This window comes from Molossus molossus, unplaced genomic scaffold, assembly GCF_014108415.1.
Source record: "Molossus molossus isolate mMolMol1 unplaced genomic scaffold, mMolMol1.p scaffold_m16_p_9, whole genome shotgun sequence".
Lineage (NCBI taxonomy): Eukaryota > Metazoa > Chordata > Mammalia > Chiroptera > Molossidae > Molossus > Molossus molossus.
The window spans coordinates 87,295,587-87,318,125 of NW_023425403.1; the positions used below are offsets into that span (position 1 = coordinate 87,295,587).

The 22,539-nt window shown below is 41.6% G+C and overlaps 1 protein-coding gene across 2 annotated transcripts in view; it reads left to right on the forward strand.

Moving 5' to 3' along the window:
• Positions 1-1,112: 1,112 nt before the first annotated feature.
• DGKH (diacylglycerol kinase eta) overlaps positions 1,113-22,539 on the forward strand; it is a 199,159-nt gene continuing 177,732 nt past the window's right edge. Inside the window, exon 1 of one of the 2 annotated variants that reach the window (XM_036249838.1) lies at positions 1,113-1,319. In XM_036249838.1, the coding sequence (XP_036105731.1) occupies positions 1,128-1,319 (192 nt within the window). In that variant the 5' untranslated portion in view covers positions 1,113-1,127. The remainder of the gene's footprint in view (positions 1,320-22,539) is intronic. The other variant, XM_036249840.1, reaches the window with a different exon arrangement.

Here is a 22,539-nt window from a genome sequence, read left to right on the forward strand (position 1 = left end):
ATGTGCATGCACAACCCACCCTGAGGCTGCCATTCCCAAGTGTCGGCTTAAGCAGCTCCCTTGGGACGAGTTGTGAGCGGTGGCTGCAGCCTGTTGATCCCATTTCCTCCTGATGTAGCTCGGGCTAGGGAGTGGCTCTCCCAGGACTTCCACTGTTTTCATGCTCGGGCACTGGTATTCACAGGGCTCCAGTGCATTGTTTAACAGGCAGTCTCGGGCAGCGCTTCAACTTAGAACTTTACATTCTTTCGTCTTGGGCATCGTGTACTCTCGGTTCTGCGCTCCCTCTCCGTCCTTGCCAGTTTCCTGTTAGCCAAAGGGATTGCTCTTTCTGTACGAAAAGTTCTCAGAGCGGAGTGGAACCTCCCGGAAAATGCTCTTCTCTTCCGTGTGCGCCGGATGGGAGTGGGGGTGGGCCCGAAACTGAACGCCACTGTCGGGAGGCTGAAAGGAAGGACCTGAAGCGCAGAGGCGGGAGAGGTGTGGTTCGCTGGAGAAAGGCTGGGGGGCTCCTGACACAGACGCGGGGCAGCACCAAGCACCTCGCCGGCGTAGGGGACTTTTGTTTAGCGGGGACTGTGTGGAGAAGGCCCCAGTCTCTCTGGGGAGATTCTGGGTCCAGGAGGTGGCGGGGTGCACCCCAGGGAGTCCGGAGGAAACTCCGGGTTCCCTCTTTACTCCATGGGCCGTTCTTGCTTCCACAGCCCAGGAACCGAAGCCGCGAGTATCGCCACGGCTGGCCTTCGGCCGGTCGGCTGCGGAGGTTTCTCGTCCTCCCCGCGCTCGCTCGCCCATCCTGGGGACAACAGACCCTGGGGGAACGGGGAGGCTGTCCCGTTCCCTCTGTCACTACCACCCTCACTACCCGCGCTGGTCGTACTCTGGGTCAGGACTCCTATACCTTCCCGAGGCTGGGTGTGCAGGCGTCCCAGGCGGGCCGGAGCCGGCCCCGCGCCCCGGCGGGAGGGCGCCTGACCCCGCAGACCCTTCCCCCGAGGCCGCCTCTGGGGGAGCGGAAGATGGCGGCGGCAGCTGGGTGCAGGGCTCCGCCGGCTCCGGCACAGCCCACCCACTGACTGCCGCCGCCCCCGCCGGGCGGTGCTGTGTCCCCGCAGGAGTCGGAGAGGATGGCCGGGGCCAGCGGCCAGCACCACCCTCCGGGGGCTGCCGGAGGAGCGCCTGCTGGGGCCGGCGCCGTGGTCACCCCCGCAGCTGCCTCGGCGGGGCCCGGAGAGGATTCGTCCGACAGCGAAGCAGAACAAGAGGGACCCCAGAAACTGATCCGCAAAGTGTCCACCTCGGGGCAGATCCGGACCAAGGTGAGGCGGGCCGGAGGGGAGCGTGGGCAGGACGCGCCGGGGCGGGGAGTGGAGGAGAGAGGGCGCCTGGGGCGCAGGGAGCGCGCCCGGAGATCCCGGAGCGTGGGGATCGGTGGGGCGGGGCGGGGCGGGGCGGGGCGGGGGGCGGGGCTGGGGCGGGGCCAGGGGAGTTGGACCGCAGAGCCCTGTCAGGGATTCCGGGGCCCCACGAGGGCGCCCGCTGGGAGGGTTCCTGGGGAGCTCCGCAGCAGAGGAGGTGGAGGAGACGCGAAGTAGCCTCTCGACGGGAGCGTGGGAAAAGCAAAGGAGCTGTTGACTTCCCACTCCGGGAACTTAAAAGGAATGTTTTATTTTTTGCCCTCCCTGGTGAGCAAAGGTTCTGTAGAGTGTGTGCGTTTCTCTGTGAGAGTACAGGCCGATGAGCCAGGGCTGCAGTGCCCCGCCACCTTCCCTTCCAGGGCAGCAGCCTGCCGCTTCCCTGGCCCACTCTCAGAGGGTGCTGGGCAGGTGACACCCGAAAGCCCCTTTGTCTCCTGCTGCAGTTTGGAAGGGAGAGGCCTCACGCGACTCCACTAGTAAATGATGCTCGAGGTTATCCGCACCCTCCGTGGCTCGAACAGCAGCAGGCCAGGCTTTTGCGTTGTAGCTTCCCGCGAAGTGCACAGCTCAAATTTTACCAACATACGCATAATTATTAATAACCTCTTTGTATTATATGAGATTAGCATGCTGTGTTAACTCTTATGTAGCAGGTACTATTGATCTGTGCGAGCTCCAAGTTGAATTTTCCTTTGATCGTGAACATATACAAAGCAAATGTTGACGACTGAAGGATTATTTATATATTCTAATTTTCATTATAGTTTTAAAACCATCACGTGGAAAGTTTGTTATTAGTGGGAGACGTTAATGAGGAATTTGAAAAATGAAATAATAAAATCATTGGATCTGTGTTCTTTAAAAATAAATTTGAAAAATTTATCATCTCATATTTTTATGAGAATTTGTTTTCTAAGGTCAGTAGACCCCTATATGAAAATATAACTTTTATTATATGCCTATGGACTCATGTTTATATTGGCCTGCCTCCTTTTTTTCCTAAAATAAATACAGAGGGAAAGGGGCAGGGTGGGAAGAGATAAACCGAAGAACTGATATGCGTATATGCATAACTAGTGGACACAGACAATAGCGTGGGGAAGGCAGGAGGAGGGTGAGAGTGGAGAGGAGGGGATCATTGGGGGAAGATAGGAGGGACATCTGTAGTACTTTCAACAATAAAGATGAAAATAAATAAGTAAATAAAATAAAATATGTATAAGCACACACACAACTGTTAACCTGGTGGTTAGTAAAAAGTAAAGGATTGCTTTAGTCATTTCTTCAGAGCATATCTTGTAATTTCTTTTAATAGTGACATTTGAATTTTATATCATTGGTGATAAATTCAGGATGTGGGGTTTAATATATTTTTAGAAGGTTAAGGCTAAACAAGACAGGAACTTTCTTAACAATACCTTTAACATTTGAAATCTTAATTTTTAAAAAGTTCATAAAACTTAATAATGGTCAAAATGGCAAGTTTTAAAAAATAGTGTATTTTATATACTTAAATTTCATGCATGCTTATATCAAGATTATCCAGTAAATTGAAACAGTTTGAAAGAAAATTTAGAGACAGCTCTAATTTGAATTGATTAAAATCAAACAACAAATTTGTAGTGTTTATGAACTCATGGTAATAGCTAAGATTGTATTATTTAAATTTGATATTGTGGTAAAGTATGTTTATTAAGACTATACATTTTTTAAAAAGCATATTTATTGTTATTTTTCATTTACTTTTCTTTTTTTTTTTTTTTTAATCCTCACCCGAGGACATTTTTCCATTTTTGGTACCGATAGAGTGGGAGGGAGAGAGAGGAAGAGAGAGAGAGAGAGAAACATCGATGTGAAAGGGACACATCGAGTGGCTGCCACCCGCACGACCAACCAGGGCCGAGGACAAACTGCAACTGAAGTCCGTGCCCTTAGTGGGAACCGAACCTGGATCTCTCCGGACCGCAGGCCGACGCTCTAACCGCTGAGCCAAACCGGCCAGGGCTATTTCTCATTTACTTTTCTGATAAAACTATTGAGCACATACATTTTGCCATGAATATAGATCATTAGTGACCATTAAATGAAATGTTTCTTAAATTTCCCAAGATGTATATAATTTCAGAAATTCTGCATTTTATTCTAGCTTGTATAAATGCCTGTAAGTTAATCAGCATTTCCATGTACAAACATCTGAGATCAGGGCCTAAACCTGCTGAGACCAGTGAGCTCAGCCTCCCTGCCTGTCCCATCCCCCAACCCATACTGTTCATATATGTTACAGATCTCATAAGTTACATTTCTTTAGCACATATACTGATTCTCAGGGAAGAGGGTGAAGGCAGTGAGGGAATTCATAGAATGAGAACTGCTAAATTTCATATTGGTTCCCAGTCTTCAATCATGATCCAGATAATAGTTAATGGAAAAGATATTTAGAAAAAGACAAACTGGCCCTGGCCGGTTTGGCTCAGCGGTTAGAGCGTTGGCCTGCGGTCTAGAGAGACCCAGGTTCCGTTCCCGCTAAGGGCATGTACCTCGGTTGCAGTTTGTCCCCGGCCCTGGTTGGGTTGTGTGGGTGGCAGCCACTCGATGTGTCCCTTTCACGTCGATGTTTCTCTCTCTCTCTCTCTCCCTCCCACTCTGTCTGAACAAAATATCGAAAAATGTCCTCAGATGAGGATAAATAAAAATAAAAAAGAAAAAAAAGAAAAAGACAAACTGGCTTGATCCCCTCCACGGATATGTAAGATTGGTATATCCTGGAGGAGAGGCCCTAGGACTATTCCATGGCCTAGTGGTTTTTAAGACAGCAGTAGCAGTTCTTTCTCCCAATATCCTGAAGGTAGACTGAGGGACCACCAGATCTGAAAGGTTGTGATTACTAGTCACATCTTTGATCCTGATTGAGTAGCTGCCCAGGATGGTGTGTGTGGCACATGTGCACATAGCTGCACACATATACACAGGCTTATATATGTATGCATAAATATGCTCTTTATGAAACACTTGTGCATAGAGGTACAGAGGATCTACAGCAGAGTAAGTTACAGATAGAGATTTAAAAACTTGTTGCATGAATGACTGTACATATTACATATAAATGCTTTATATAAATAGATGTTAAAACAGTGCTTGCGCCCTGGCCGGTGTTGCTCAGTGGTTAGAGCATCATCCCAGGCACTGAAGGGTCATAGATTTGATCCTGGCCTGGTGATGTGTGGGAGGCAAGCAATCGATATGAGCACATTAATATTTCTCTCTCTCCCTCTCTCCATTCCACTCTCTCTAAAAATCAATGAAAAAAATACCCTCAGGTGAGGAGTAATAAAAAACAAAACAAAACAAAAAATAAAAAGAAAAGAAAAACATAGTGCATGTTAAAATATAGGGCTTATTTTAGTTGCCTTTAAGATCCTTAGGGTAATAAAACTCTTTGGTATCTAGCTTAGGTTTGAAGTAAAAAAAGGCCACTAACTTTAAGTAATTACCTTATTTGAAGTGTTTTGTTGCTGTAAATACTGGTTAATGTTTTAAGTAACTTGAATGTCAATAAAGAAGCTTAATTTAATGTGGCATTTGAAAAGTGTCCAGACTTTTCTTAGTTGAAACAGTAATTTATGCATGTAATAAGACATTCAAACGGTGTGAGAAGATACTTGGTGATGGTCTGTCTCAGAGGCCATTTTCTTGGTGTACTTTAAAAATGACTAATGGGAACATTCTATACACATGCTGTGTCTTGTTTGTTTGGCAATCTAATATAGAGATAATTTCTTTTTAATGATGGCAAAGTATTCAATTGTATTAGGTTGAACTAAGTGCAGTTGCTATGTCAGTAGGCTAAAAATGGTCAAAAGTAGAATAATGATTGAGGGAGAGGTGTCTGTTAAAGGGTACAAACTTTCAGTTATTAGATGATTAAGTTCTGGGGATCTGTGGTACAGCATAGTGACTATAGTTAATGGTACTGTATTGTATACTTGAAATTTGCTAAGAGAATAGATCTTAAGCATTCTCATCACACACAAAAAAGGTAACTATGTGAGGTGATGAATATGTTAATTAACTTAATTATGAGAATTCACAATGTGTATGTCTATCAATTTATTACATTGTGTACTTTAGGTATATATAATTTTATTTGTCAATTATTTCTCAATAAAGCTGGAAAAATGATCAAAAATGGGAAACTTCATATGATTCAACCCAACATGGTGTATCATTTAATTACCCATTGCTCTATGGATAGAAATAGAAGTTATTTTAGGCAATACTAATTTTAGGGTTTATTTTTTGGTAGTTTTTTTTTTTTTTTGCAGCGGATATGATGATTTTTTAAGTAAATAATAAGATTGGCATGATTTTTTAAAAAAATTGTTTTTCATTATTGATTTTTAGAGAGAAAGGAAGGGAGAGGGAGAGAGAGATAGAAACGTTGATGAGAGAGAACATCGATTGGCTGCCTCCTGCATGCCCCCCCCAATGGGGATCAGGCCCACAACCTGGCCATGTGCCCTGACTGGGAATCGAACCAGCGACCTCTTGGTGCGTGGGTCTATGCTCAACCACTGAGCCACACCTGCCAGGCAGACTGGCATGCTTTTAAAATTAGTTTGGCTTAATAAGATCCTCATGTACTTTCTAGTACCCTCCTCACATCCCATTATTATATATCTCTTAATTTTCCATTTACCCCCTGGTTTCTTTGTCTTTGATGTCCTTTTTATGATTTTTTATCTTTCTCTGTTTTTCACTTGATTTCTTTCTCTATATCAGCTTGGTGGAATTGCAGGTAGTCTCCTCTAGCTACCCAAGTGCTAAACACTAGATCATTTTATAGCTGCCTCTGTTTCCCCAAAGGAAAAAAATAATCACATATACAAAAATGGAAATAGTGCTGATGTGAAGCCAAAGGGAGCTGTAAATCATCCTCTGTTTCCCCAAAGGAAAAAAATAATCACATATACAAAAATGGAAATAGTGCTGATGTGAAGCCAAAGGGAGCTGTAAATCATCATATGTCTTTCTCTGTCTTTACCCGTGGCTGTTATTTCTAAAGTCTTAATCCTGTCCTGAGGTGGTAGATTTTTACGTTCTGACTTTTTGGTTGTAAAGAATTTCATAGGTATTTCCTGAGAATGAGACATTCTGAAACAATACTAATACAGACTCAAGCTAGCTTGATTGTGAACATGAGTGTGAAGGAGGTTTTGTTTGCTTTTTGTTCACCCATGAATGCTGTAGCCTTTCATTTTGCAGGGAATGGCTGAAGGAACCTTGGCTGGGTTTATGGACTAGGATTGTTCACCCATCCTAAACTGAATATAAACAAGTGGGAACCACTCAATGACATTTTCTGACATTAACTCAATGTCTGCCAATGTTTTGAAGCTTCATGTATCAAATATACATCCTAATTAGGTTTATTATGGTCTGATTTATTTTTTGACATTTATATGTCTTCCTACAATTAATTTTGAATGTCCATTAAATGAGTCTAAATTTAGGTAAAACTTATCTAAACACTGGAAAGCTCTTCAGAACTTTGCAACATTATACCTGGATGGAGACATCTTTTTAAGCTTATTAGGAAAAGACTAATTGGCATAGTGTCCCTTCCCCCCTCCTTCCCTCTCTCCTTCCCCCAGAGGCTTGCATCTCCTAAACTGTAAGGGACCCCGGAGAGTTGCCACCAGGGGAGCAATGGGCAGTGACAGCTCATCCTGGGCTGACCCCTGAACCTGTCGCCAAGGTCCCCTTTTCTCTGACCCTCCAGTGAGCTGACAGCAGCCTTGCCCAGGCCCTCCTGTTGCTTCTTCTATCCTAGGCCCTTCCTTATTTCACAGTCCCTAGCTTTAATACATGTACTCTCAAAAAAATAAAAAACAAAAGAATAATCACCACGTTTTTCAATTAGTACCTTGGTTTTTATTGTTGTTTTTAATCTTCACCTGAGGATATTTTTCCACTAATTCTTAGAGTGGAAGGGTGGGAGAGAAGGAGAGGGGGAGGGAGAGAAAGAGACAGAGAGAGAAACACTGATGTGAGAGAGACTCAATTGGTAGCCTCCAGCATTACCACCAGCACCAGGAATCGAACCTGTAACCCGGGGATGTGCCCTTGACTGGGAATGGAACCCGAGACCTTTCAGTTCTTGGGCTGATGCTCTAACCATGGAGCCAAAATGGCCAGGGTAGTACCTTGGTTTTAATTTAACATGAAGGATATATGAATAAGCTCTTGTACCTTTGTGGTAAGGCAGTAGTATATGGAGATATTGACTTGTATTTTTCACTGCTTTATGAGATGCAACTTATGAAAATGAAAGCATTATCTTTTATAATAACTGGAGGTAAAGTGGACCAGAGAAAACTTGTTTAGCATTTTTTAAATTGTAGGTGGCAGGCCGTTAGTGGGTCTTATCCAACATTTAAAACAAAAACAGCATAGATTAGAAAATATTATTTTAAACTTTAACCCACAGTTCTGAGTGGAATCATTGGATTGGGTAGTGATCAAAATAAGATGAGAAACTGAGACATGGCTAGAAGATTGTTAAGAAATGCAAGTAAAGGAATATTGACAAGTTAATTGTTCAGAAACTGAATATGATATTAGAGGCAAGTAGGAACTTTTACATTTTGATAGGTGACGAGCAGGAAGATAATCTTGAAAAATAATAATTAATATTTGCCCTGGCTGGTTGCTCAATGATCAGAGCATAGGCCCATGGATCAAGAGTGGCAGTGTCTATTCTGGTCAAGGGCACATGTACCTTGGTTGCGGTTAGTCCCTGGCCCTGGTCCGGTCGTGGGAGGCAGCCAGTCGATGTGTCTCTCTCCCTCCCTCTCACTCTATCTGATGATAAACAGAAAAATATCCTCCCGTGAGGATTAAAAAAAAAGAATAATTAACATTCATCCAGAACAGAAGTCAGCTAACTCTTTCTGCAAAGGGCCAGATCGGAAACATGTGCGGCGTCGTGGGCCACAAAGCCTGTGCGGAAACTGTTCAGCGCGGCCGCGGTGGGGAAAGCAGCCAATGGCCCTGCCTGTGACTGGGGGTGGCTTGCTCCCGTGAACCGGTAGGGGCACTGAAATCTGAGTTCACAACACTTTCATGTGTTAAGAAATATTCTTTAAAAAAAAAAAAAATAAAGATATTCTGATATTTAAAAACCTTCTTAGCTTGTGGCTGTACAAAATTAGGTGCCAGAAGGCTAGGCCCATAGATTTGGCTTATGGGAGGTTGCTGACCCCTGTGCTAGAGGATGGAAAACTAGGTTTGCAAAGCCCTGCGAAGCTAAGGTGCTGCTAAATACGATTAGCATTTAAGGGACCAAATAAAGCTAGATTTCAATCCATTTAAAAATCTCGTCTTTGTAGAACATTTTATTTTTAGCTAGGTTTGCGTCTTTTAATGTGAACTAAATATAGACTGGAAACTTTGAGTCTTGGTGCAGTAATATATGGTATAACAGCTTTCTTTCCATTTTGATTGCCTGTTAAACATGATATCCCATTATTAAAGATAAGAGACATAATAAATAATTTACTAAACATTTACATATAACTTAAGATGCATTATTTGAAAGTATCTAAATTTAGAAAGCTTTCACTTAGTTTAAGGTTTCGGTTTGCTATTGTGGTGGAAGTTGATGAAAGGTTATATAAAACTACTATTGTAAATGACTCGGGGCTCCTTTCTGTTTCCAGGGTGCCGTGCTTCACTCATATTGGATTTGTTAGGCTTTACTTACTCAGGAAATGTGTTTATAAGCAAAGGTTTTAATTAAAGAGAGTTTGTTTTATGTCTAAAAATAGATATTTAAAAAAGACCATAACATGTTAGAACATTGCATTTTCCCTTGGCAAATTTGTTTTGTCTTGTTGGGTACGAAGTAGTTTTCACTGTGAATAATTTAGTTACTTGAAAAACACATTTGTATTTTTGATTTGGTTAAGTGGCTTACCTTTATCAATAACCATTATTGATAGCTATTGGTAGCCTTAATTTCAGATTCAGTGTACTTTGTTTCTATTTTAGATAGTTGCTTACTTTTTCAATTGAACATATATGGTAATAATTTTCTCCCCCGTGCTTTCTGTTATGAGAATATTCGAACCACTGTTGGGCTCTTATTTTATACTAAAGAAATAAGATTAATTTTATCATGTGTGGAGCTGGAATCTCTAATCTTCTCACTCTGCTATTTAGAATATTTTGAATATCGGGACATTTTCAAACCAGCAGAATATAATGTAGTATAATAAATCTTTTTTTATATCAGCTTGGAGCATTTATGTCAGAAATTTTAAAATACCTTTCTACTTAGCATTTTATTGATTACACGGCAGTTTTACATACGGGATCCTTTCTAACAGTGGTGTGAAATTATCTGAATTTTACAAATGATAAAACTGTGACTGAGTTTGACTATCTGCTGAGTAAATGGCAGGGCTGGAACTCAGAAGCAGGACTTCTAACTACTGTGCTCTTATCCCTTGGCACAGTGGCTGGCTTCCAAGTGCCTTCTTTCAGTCGTCCCTTAAGCTTCCGGGGTTTTGAAACTTGACCTCTACAGAGTACAAGTGTGGATGCGTGCAGCCTCCTGACCTCTCCTTGCCCTTCCCCTTGCCCTCCTTCTCTCACTCACTTCATTCTCTCCTCTCCCTTCCCTTCTTCTCTTTGCTGCCCTGCTCTTCAGTAACTTTCTAAATCTGTGAGCATGTGTCTCACCTATGTTTAATGCCTTTTTGCAGTTGAATCCCATGTTTTTTTATTTTATTTTATTTATTTTTTTATCCTCACCTGAGGACACTTTTTCATTCTTTGTTCAGATAGAGCAGGAGGGACAGAGAGAGAGAGAAACATCGATGTGAAGGGACACATCAAGTGGCTGCCACCCGCACGACCAACCAGGGCCGGGGACAAACTGCAACCGAGGTACATGCCCTTAGCGGGAACTGAACCCGGGTCCCTCCGGACCGCAGGCCGACGCTCTAACCGCTGAGCCAAACCGGCCAGGGCTGAATCCCATGTTTTTTTGTGTGTGACATTTAATAAGAGTATATGTTTGAAAAGTGAATTTTGTAATTAAAAATTTCAGCTGAAATTTACATTAATTTTAATTACCGTTAGGAACATCATGAAATTCTTGGAAAACACGTATGTTTAGTACGCATTTAAAAGAAATCCTTCTAGGTTATGAACTCTTCATATAGGTTTTCAAAGAAAACTGTTAGTTTCACTTCCATAAGGTAAGATGCTATTTTTAAAAGGTCGTGATATTTAAAAGTGTTAAAAAGAATTATATAAAGTAATTTTCCATTTGGCTTATTAAGGCATAGTTGAAGAAAAAAAATATGTGTAAAATTAGCTAAGGGATGAAAATGACATTTTGGGGCTCAGCTTTCTGCATCTCACTTTTATTTAGATAAGAAAAGGCGCCAAGGTGAATACCTGAGCAGGCATACTATCTTGAGTTGGATTGTCTGTACAAATGTATATAATAAAGTTACGTTACGATATTTTTATACACGTGAATATATAATGTCTCCGTAATTTGTGAAGCACAGCGAGCCCCCATGAATCAGCTTCCGAACCAGAACACTCCCAGTACCATATATTTACCCACCTGCTTCTTTTCTTTTTTCGCCTTTGTTGCCCTTCAGTTTATTCAAAAAGATATTTATGGTGTTCCAAGCACTGTCATAGGTGCCAAAGGTAGAGCTATAAAAAACAAAACACAACGAAAACCTCTGCTGTCATATAGCTCACATTTTAATGCAAGAGGAATTTATAAACTCAGAAATATGTAAAGCACACATACTGTGTTAGAAGGTGAGAAGTGCTACCGGGAAAAAGAAAGCGTGAGTGGGAGTGGAGAGGTGGGAAGGGGAAGGTCTTTCTGAGAAGGTGGCATCTGAGCATGATTTTGAGGGAATGAGCCACACAGACCTTTTGGCAGAAGGAATAGCATCTGCAAAGACCAAGAGACAGAAGCTACAACAAGGAGGAAGTCATTAGGGGTGAAGTGGGTGTAGGTGGAGCAGGTAGAAGGTGGGGAGTAAGTTAATTGTCAAGTATTATAGAGAAGACTTCTTAGCATGGGTTCATGCGTTTCATAGCATGGATAGGGTTCAGAGGGTTCCCCCGATTTTATATATATGTGTATGCACCTCAGAAGACAAAATCACTGATTTGGAAAGGGGTATTGCAGGACAGACAATAAAGGATAGATGAAAAACACACACACACACAATAACCATTCATTGTCATTTTGAGAAATGCTAAAATTGAGGCTTGGGTTCAGTGAAAGGGAATAGAAGCAGCACAGAGTAGCAGGGTTCCTTGGAATAGTTAGGAAGTGTTGGGTTTGCTTCTCAGCCCTTTCACGTGCTATTAGGTGGCCTTAGTCAAGTTCCTTACTGTTACAGAAAATGCGGTGCCCATTGGTATCTGTCTCTTCTGTTCTTCCTGGTCTACCTTTAGACTTCATTCCCCCCTTGCAGATAGGTGGGGGTATGAACCTGAGTTCAGGCCAGTGGACTATGAGTAGGAGTGATGTGTACTGTTTGACCTCTAAAGCCGTATTTGGGGTTGTTCATGCTCTGTCTCTTCCCTCACCTGCCAGCTAGGTGTGGATTATCCAGTGGAAGGAGTTTGGAACCCTGACTGACTTCTGGGAGCAGAGCCTCTATGCTCCTGCCCCCAAACCACATTGGATTGTGACACAGCATGGAAATAGAACCCTTTATTGTATTCAGCCCTTGAGCTTTGAACGTCCTTTGCTAACAGCAGTTAGCATACTCTGACCAATACACTTCATCTCTCTGAACTCCAAATTTCTCATTTGCAAAATGGATATAGTGACTCCTATCTTGCTGGTGGTAATGAGGATTAAAGAAATACACAGTATGCTTTTGTATCTCTGATTATTAGAATTATTTTTAAAAATTGGTATAAACTCCTGATAACTCAGTTATTCCTGAATCATGTGTCTTCTAAATAAATTAATCAATAGGATATACAGACCTCCATCCTTTCTTGACTATTTAAAAGACTTGATAAAACTATTAAAACCTGATCTAAATAAGAAATCTATTTAAAAAAAGAGATACCATATGCCTCATGATGAAACAACACACCACTACCTTATCTCGACGAAGAGATCAAACCCGAATCTGATTAAGCCACTGGATCCATCTGCCAATTTGCAGGCAGTAAAGGCCAGAGGAACATGTACCATTAGTTGGATGAATGATACAGGGATGGACAAATGGATAGATATGTGGTAAATCAAATATAGAAAAGTGCTAATTGTGGAATCGAGGTGCTGGGTATATGAGTGCCCACTATATAACTCATTCAACATTTTGTGTTTGAAAATACTCATCATAAAATATTGGAAAAAAAAAACTATTGTATTTTTACACACCAATATTTTATAATTAACAAAAATATCTTGGCTACCATGAAATGCCCTTTGGACATATGAAAACCCAATACTGCAGGTGCAGTGAAGATAGGCTCACTCTGTTGGTGATTTTAATTAGGGCCAACCTTGTTTCTGGAGTAATGTATGTTACAAGGGTCAATGAATGACCACTTGAAGGTGGTAGTGGAAATAATTGGCTAGGTAAGCTTTTAGGTGCTTCCATGGCCAAATCTTTACCTTGAAATGATCTTCCTTATATTTCCCAGTCTTCCTCAACTCTTATTTTCTCCTCAGTCCACACAGTCTGGCTTTGCCCCAACCTCTTCATGAAAACTTTTGCAAGGTAGCTAATGATCTAATTGCTAAATTCCAGTGGACTCTTTCACTTAATTTTATTTCTTGCCCATTTTGACACTGTTGACCCCCTCTTTTCCCCTCATATCTTCCCCTTTTCCTTTAAAGGTTTAAATTTCTATTATCATTCTTACCACCTTTTCACCCCCAATCCCTCATTCCTTTTGCTAATGCTGAATGTTTCTGTTTCCGAGGATTCTTCTGCTCATTTGATTTGTTTTCCTTCCATGATCTGATAGGTTAGATTAGGCTTCGAGTACCAGAAGAGTGTACCGGTCTCTCTCTGGCCTGCACGGCTCCTGAAGTGTGGGCCGATGTCTCTGCCTGCTACACACTTACTGTAGTGGGTCCCAAGGCCGTCTCAGCCTCAGCGTTCTCAAACTGAGTAGCTGTGTACAGTGTCCCCACCTCTTGGCCAAATTTTGCTTCACTACTTTTATATCTTATGGAAGGATTTGCCTTGTAGTTAACCTTGACCTTTTGTCTTGCATATCATCTTCCTAAACTCATTTGCTTTCAGCAAATATGCACTCAGTGCCTATGCTGGGTAGGCAGAGTGCCGGGGCCTGGGGATGACGCAGTGTACAAAGCAGATGGTCCCTTTTCTCTTGGACCTCAGTCAGTATTCAACAAGTTTGGTCAATTCTGTATTTTCTTACATCATCTCATTTAATCCTCAGAATAAAATGAAGAAGTGGGTAGGTACAGTTAGTTTAGAAACAAGGAAACCAAGGACTAGATAACCTGCCCAAGGTCAGGTGATTTGTTTGTTGTGTTGCCTGACTTAAATGTTATTATGGTACACTCTTCCTTTGTTTACTGCAAGTACCTCTTGTGAATTCATCCTTTCCTTTCTCTTTCTCTTTCTATTGCTGCTTACCCTAACCTTCACCTAACCCTTATTTATCATTCGGATTTTTGCCGCGGATTTCCTCTCTGGTCATTCTCTGTTCCTTTTTAGTGTTATCTTTTTTTTTCTTTGCTGATTTTTAGAGAGAAAGGAAGGGTGAGGGAGAGAGAACCATAGATGAGAAAGAACATTGATTGGCCGCCTCCTACATACATATCCCCACCTGGGGACTGGGCCCACAACCTGGACATGTGCCCTGACCAAGAATCGAACCAGCAACCTCTTGGTGTATGGGTCGACGCTCAACCACTGAGCCACACCAGCCGGGCCTCGTGTTATCTTTATAAAGAAGAAACATGATCAGTCCTGGCCGGTTTGGCTCTGCGGTTGGAACATCGGCCCGCGGACCAGTGAGACCGAAGTTCAGTTCCCGTTTAGGGCACGTACCTTGTTTGCAGTTTGTCCCCAGCCCCGGTTGGGGTTGTGTGAGTGGCAACCACTTGATGTGTCTCTCTCACATCGATGTTTCTCTCTCTCTTTCTCCCTCTCTCCCTCCCGCTCTGTCTGAGGACAAGTGTAGAAATGTCCTCTGGTAAGGATAAAAAAAAAGGAAGGATGGTCATAATACATTTTGCATAAATTCTTGGATATTGCCCATTACTAGCTAGATAAAGTCTGACTTTCTTAGCATGGCTTAGCAGGTCTCTCTCAATATGATACTAAATTACCTGTCTGTTCATTTGACCAATATTTTAGTATGCTGTAGGTGCTATAATGGCAAAATAATAAGAATATCCAAAACAAGAATAAAAAGACAAAACCCTGCTTATGAGAGCTTATATTGCATTGAGAGATAAATTATTAAACATATAAACACATGTATACTATATCAGATGTTCATAAGCATAATGAAGGAAAATAAAACAGGTCAAGGGGGAGGGAGTGATGGAGTGGTGTATGTAGTATTTTGGTTGGTCCAGGAAGAATTTTTTTTTTTTTAATCCTCACCCAAGGATATTTTTTCATTTTATCTTCAGATAGAGTGGGGGGGTGGGGAGAGAAACAGAAACAGAAACATCAATGTGAGAGAGACACATCGATTGATTGGTTGCCACCTGCATAACCTTGACCAGGGCCAGGGACCAAATCGGAACTGAGATACGTGCTCTTGGCTGGAATCGAACCCGTGACTCTTTGGTCTGTGGGCTGACGCTCAAACCGCTGAGCCAAACTGGCCAGGACCAGGAAGGACTCTTTTTGATGAGGTACTAATTAAACAGAGATCTGAGCCATGCAGGTATCTGGTGTCAGAGTACCAGGCACAGTCAGTGCCGGGGTCTTCCAGTTGTTTTCTGTCATTGTCATCCTGTGGCCAGTAATGTCCAGCTCTTCTCTGTTCCCAAGGTAAGGCAGGTACTGTCCTACCTCCAAGTGTTTACACATGTTACTTCACAGGCCTGGAATGCCACCTCTTTCCTGTCTCTCTGTCTGATTTATTTTTATATGCGATTATTTCCCCACGTTTCTGAAATGTTCGAAGGGGTTCCCACTCAGTACTGTGTACCAAGCTTAGGTACAACATGGATAGGACTGTGAGACCAAGAGGAAGGTTGGTGGGTCAGTGCATCGCGGGTCGTCTCTGCACTTTCTCTGGTCTTATAGATTTTATTAAAGATAAGTTATAAATTTGGCCCCAAGTTTCCTGGCAAGCAAAGTAACCAGCTTATTTACAAAATTTTTATTGTCAGTGGTGAAAAAGCCCTCTAGATTTTCGCAGGAAAAAGTTTTCCTAGGTCCCCAAGAATGTGTTCTGTCAGTCTTCCACATGGGAGTCACCTAGGGGTGGAGATGCTCCCCTCACTCAGTTCATAACAAGGACACGGGCAGTGGCCTTCACTGTCTCCGTGTGAGGCCGGGTGTAATCCTGACTGCAGCTTCATGACGGTGTTTCTGTAGGGGGTTCAGTCAGGCCCTTGTAGTTACGGCAAAATCCAATCATAAAATCCAAACTCGTTTTGAGGCCTGAATAAATGTCATGTACTTCAGACAGTCCTCTTGTTAAAATGGGCATCTGCTGAAATACTTTCAAAGTATCAGAATCTCAGATGACCTGCTGTTCTTATTTATTTGTTTGGGTGCAGTTGATGAGAGGATTGAAGGGTATGTTCTTAGCTAATGTGGAAAGGAAAATCCGATGTTTCTCGGTGGCTCTCAACTTCAGATCTCTAGTAAAATGGTTCACAAGAAGGTTTTTAGGAAATATCTGTGCAGTATTTTATGAGCACATTGTAGAATATTAGAAAGATGTGTACATTTTAGGACGTTACGGAAAGTGTTGACATGGACTTCTGAAAAGATCTTGGGGACACTTGGACAACTGCTGTGATTGCGTGGTGTGCCTGGAGCTATTTTTCTTTGGGGAGAGAGCTGGGAGGGTTTCCGGAGGATGAGCAGAGCAAGCAGAGGGCAAAGCAAGTGCAAAGGCCCTGAAGTGAAAGTGCTAGATGCAGTCCAAAAATGTTAGGATGTAAGAGTGGGTGGAGCAAACTAAGGAAAGGGGGAATAAGTAGCAGGAAAAATGCCAGGGACTTCAGGGGGACAGCATGTAGGTTGTTGTGATGATTTCTATGAGATAATAACACATTTTTTACACAGTAGCTGGCATGTAATTAGCACTTAATAGATGCTAGTTATAGTAATATTAAAGGAATGCAATTGCTATTCCAGAGCTAGCTTGATATTTAAAATAAAATCAGCATCTAAAACACACTTTTTAGAAGATAGGAGAGAAATGAAGCAATAACTAGAGAGGGACTTGGGGGTCAAATGAGGGTTTGTTTTTTTTTGCTACGTGCCGCTAGCGGGAACTAAACCCGGGACTCTCTGGTCCGCAGGCCAATGCTCCAACCGCTGAGCCAAACCGGCCAGGGAAAATGGGGTTTTTTTTGAAGTGAAATAAGTTTTTTTTTTTTGAGGAAGAGGGTATGTTTATGGTATGAGAAGAATAATGCAGTTGAGAAGGAAGATTAGATGATGTAGAAAAGGGAGGAAAATTACTGAAACGATGTTCTTAAATGCGTAAGGCAGGAAGTGTCTTCTGAGCAGCTGGCCTGCGCTGGGAGTGGGACAGTTGAGGCACAGTATGCAGTAGATGCTGGTTAGGTAGGTGCTTCCAGAAGTTCTTTTCTGATTTTTGGTTCTCTTGGTGGAACAAGAAGCTAGGTCAGCTGAGAATAAACAGAAAATGTTAGAAATCTGAGGAGCGAGGGAAAGGTGTGAAATACTTGAATACAAGAGTAGAAAAGAGAATAGAGATGAGAAGTATGGATATCAAGTGGAATTTAGGGCACACATGCGTGAGTGACCAGAAATTCGAGGTGAGCATGTCAACCAGGCCATGGGGCCATCCACGTCCACTTGCTTTGGGTGAAGGCACAGAGTAAGTGGAGAACCAGGTTGTGGGGTTCGTAATTAAGTATGGCAGAACCAGAAGGGACAGGGCAATTGAGGGTGGATACAAAGGAGAGATTAGAATGGGAGTTCTGGAATTTATATTGAATAGACTGAACGCTTGAGACAGATGGTAGGAGGTGAGCACGGAACCAAGCAGTTAAAAAGGGTGGAAGAGAATATCATTGCGTAGAAGTAAACTTTAGTTATTCAAATGAAAAAAGAAGAATAAATAAAATAAAAGAAACACTACCAAAAGGAGCTCTATGGTTTTAATTGTTTTAAATATGCTTTACAGATGCATTAATACTAGGTTTTGCTGGGGAAATTTCTAGATCATGTGTGCATAGCTGGTGCCCCTCTGTCAGTGAAATGCAAAGAATGTTTTACTTACAACATGACAAAGAAAGTTCCTCAAAGGCGTAGATAGATCTGGTTTTGAATTTTAAAAAACACAAATGAAACCCTAATGTGCGTAAGTACCTCATGAGTAACAGTTCCAGCTCCTGTTGGTTAGATCACAAAACCTGTCCTAGCCTTAGTTTCCTCATAAGAACACTGCCTTAAGGCTCTTGTGAGGATTAAAGAAATAAAATCTTTAGCTCCATGCCTGATGGGCAATGCTAGAAGTTGTTAGTAACATATTCCAGAATCTTGACGTGAATGGCACTTTTTCCAGAAAGTGTCTTTCTGCGTACAAGTTTGCAAATGAGTGAGGTGCTAGTGAAATCGCTGGTCACAGTGACATAGTTCCTATGCTTGTTCAGCCTTCGGCAGGCCAGAGATCAGAGCTGTTTGATTGTAAACCGTTTGGTAGGTTGGGAAGTGGAAGGAGACTTTATCGTAAATGTAGCGAAGATTCTGTGTAAGAAAGGAAGAATGTTGATGGAGATTCAGCTTTTTCCTGGAAACACTTCTACCTTATCATCATTCTTACATGTCACAGCTCTCAATTGTTGCCATTTGAGTATTCACTGTCTTTCCCCTCCTCATCCTCTTCTTTTTTTCTAAACTCCTCACCTGAGGATATTTTTCCATTTATCTTCGGACAGAGTGTGAGGGAGATAGGGAGGGAGGGAAGGAAAGAGGGAGAAACATCAATGTGAGAGAGACACATCGACTGGTTGCCACCCACACAACCCCTACTAGTACCAGGGACTGAACCAAAACTGAGGTCTGTGCCCTTGACCAGAATTGAACCCATGACTCTTTGCTCTGCGGGCCAGTACTCTAACCGCAGAGCCAAACCGGCCAGGGCTCCCCTCCTCTTTTTCAGGAAGAGGCACTCTAGCCTGTTGGATCAGCTCCTTCATTCTCCTTTATCTGGAGTAGGGGAATGGACATAGTGAAAGGACAGGGGAAAGAAATCACTCTACAGCATTATTACCTTAAAGGTGTGGTGTATGTGATGGAATTGAGAGGCTGGAATGAACAGGGGTAGTTACATGGGTTTGCCTTCAATGTCAAGGCAAACTGTGAGCATACTACCCGAGACACTTCCTGGGAAATATTTAGGTGAAGGAGGAGGACGGGGGTCCTATGTGAACAAGTCAGAGAAACAGTAAAGTATGGATTATTGTCATCATTGTGACCTCATGTATACCTACAGGCTGATGAAGCCTGGGAAATGATGTCCACTTTAAATAACCATCTAAAGTACAATCTGAGCACATAATATATAAAATGTTTAAATTATCAAGCAGTTGTATACCCATGTTCATAGCATTATCCACTAGAGCCAAAAGGAAGAAACAACTCTAGTTTCCATTGATGGTTTAATGGATAAACAAAATGTGGTACACACACACACACACACACACACACACACACACACTGGGATATCATTCAGCTTTAAAAAGAACAGGAGTTCTGATGTGAGCTACAACATGGATGAACCTTGAAAATGTTATGCTACATGACATAAGCCAGTTACAAAAGGACAAATACTGTATGAGGGACCTAGAGTAGTCAATTCAGAGACAAAAAGTAGAATGGACCCTGGCTGGTTTGGCTCAGTGGTTAGAATGTTGGCCTGCGGTCCAGAGAGACCTGGGTTTGGTTCCCGCAAAGGGCACATACCTCAGTTGCAGTTTGTCCCTGGCACTGGTTGGGTCGTGTGGGTGGCGGCCACCTTTAGAGGTCTAGGAGACATAGTGACTCTACCTAATACAAAGAAACAACCACAAAGAGGCAGCCAAAATGAGGAGACAAAGAAACATGTCCCAAATGAAAGAACAGAACAAAACTCCAGGTAAAGAGCTAAACGAAGCAGAGATAAGCAATCTAACAGATGCCAAGTTCAAAACACTGATTACAAGGATGCTCAGTGAACTTAGTGAGCATTTCAAGAAACTTAGTGGGAATGTCAAGGAATGTAGTGAGGACCTCAAGAATGTAAAATAGGACCAGTCAGAAATGAAGGATGCACTAACTGAAATAAAGAATAATTTGCAGGGAACCAATAGTGGAGTAGGTGAAGCCAAGAAGCAAACCATTGATTTGGAATATAAGGAAGCAAAAAACACCCAATCAGAACAGGAAAAAGATAAAAGAAACCAAAAAAATGAGGATAGTGTAAGGAACCTGTAGGGCAACTTCAAGCATGCCAACATTTGCATCATAGGGGTGCCAGAAGGAGAAGAAAGTAAGAAATTGAAAACCTATTTGAAGAAATAATGACAGAAAACTTTCCTAACTTAGTGAAGGAAACATACAAGTCTAGGAAACACAGAGAGTTCCAAAGGAGATGAACCCAAAGTGATCCACACCAAGACACATCATCATCAAAATGCAGAAGGTTAAAACAAAGAGAGAATCTTAAAAGCAGCAAGAAAAAATCAGTTAGTAACCTACAAGGGAGCTCCCATAAGACTGTTAGTTGAGCCCTGGCTGGTTTTTCTCAGTGGTTAAAGAATCAGCCTGCAGACCAGTGAGTCGCTGGTTTGATTCCAGTCAGGGGCATGTGCCTCGGTTGTGGTTTGTCCTGGCCCTGGTTAGGGTTGTGCAGGAGGCAACTAGTCAGTGTGTCTTTCACATTGATGTTTCTCTCTCTACTCCTCTCTCCCTCCATCCCACTCTCTTTGAAGAAAAATGGGAAAATATCCTTAGGTGAGGACTAAAAAAATACTGTCAGCTGATTTCTCAAAAGTAACTTTGCAGGCCAGAAAGGAGTGGCAAGAGATATTCAAAGTGATGAAAGCAGCAACCTACAACCAAGATTTCTGTCTCCCACAAAGCTATCATTTTGAATTGATGGACATATAGAGTTTCCCAGACAAGAAAAAGCTGAAGGAGTCATCACCACGAAACCAGTGTTTTAAGAAATGTTGACAGATCTTCTTGAAGAACAAAGATATGAACAATAAAATAACAATAGTAGATATCTTTCAATAATTGAATCTATAAACAAAATGAGCAAGCAGAACAGAAACAGACTCATAGATACAGAGAACTTTTTGTTGGTTGTTTGCGACACAGATGGGAGGGGCTGGGAGGATGGGTGAAAAAGGTGAGGGGATCAAGAAGTACAAATTGGATCTTAGACTGAGGAACCTCACAGGGAAGGGGGAAGGGAGGGCAGGAAGAGATAAACCAAAGAACTTATATGTTTATATGCATAACTAATAGACACAGACAATAGTGTGGAGAAGGCAGGAGGGGTTCGGGAGTGGGGAAGAGGGGATCAATGGGGAAAAAAGGGACGACATCTGTAATACATGGGATAATAAAGATAAGTTTAAAAAGAAAAAAAAATAAAGCTTCATAGGAATGGCCCAATATACACTCAAATAATAATATTACAATAATTCTTTAGTGAGATAAAAGTGAAAAATTTGAGGAATATGCAAAAAAATCAAGAAAACTATGAAAACATTAAGAGGACCATGAAACTTTGCTGAGGGACAGAAAGTATTTGAATGAAGGCTAAAAGTTTTACGCAGTTTATCTGTAAATTGCTCACAATTACAAATACATTTGCTATTGTAATTTTGGCTAATTTACTAAGATGATCTGAAAGGTTATAAAATAATATCTGGTTACATATTGAAAAGGAAGAATAAGAAAGAGGGCCTTAACCAATAAGATGTAATTAAACTTAGTACTGAACTACAAAAGAAGGTGGTTTTGAAATGGGAATAAATGAAAGATTAGTGGAATAGATATAAAGTCTAGAAACTTTCCCATTAATATTTAAGAATTTATTTCCCAATAAAGAGAATGTTTTAAGTCACTGGGGAAAATAGGGATTACTCAGTAATTCCTCTTGAGGCAACTGGCTCACCATGCAGGAGGTGGCCAGTGGATGATCTCGCTCATCCATGTTTCTATCTCTCTCTCCCTCTTCCTTCCTCTCTCTCTAAAATCAATAAAGTAAAAAATAAATTATTTTATTTATATATATTTATATTTTATATATATTATATATATATATATATATAAATTGGAAGCCCAATCTCTACCTCGCATTATGGACTACGTAGTTTCCAGTTTCCAGATGGGTTAAAGATCAAATTTATACTAAGTAAATCATAAAAGTACTAGAAAAATTTAGGTGAGTAATTGCATAGTTTCAGGGTTGGAGGGAATTTTAAAATGTAACACTAAAGAAGAAACCAGAACAAAACAGCTTATTGAATCATGACAATAGAAATTCGTCGTGAACCAGTTTACAAGGCAGACAGTTTTCCCAACTAGTTGAATGTGTAGCTAGAAAGATGATTTCTTCTTCCCTATTTATGATACACTGTTCAATAATAAAGTATAGGTTAAATGCATATTCTATATCTATATAAAAAAATCACTGTTGTATCACTACACAGTGCCTGGCAGGCAAAAGATATTCAGTAGGTACTGAGTAGATAAGTGAAAAAATAAACAAATGAATTTCCCTCATGTTAACATAGAAGATATTCACAATGTATTGGGTAGAAAAAAGAAATTATAACACCATGTATAGTCTCTGAATCTCTTGGAAGGAGGTAACAGCTGTAGTGGTTTCTCACTGTAATATGGAATTATGGGTG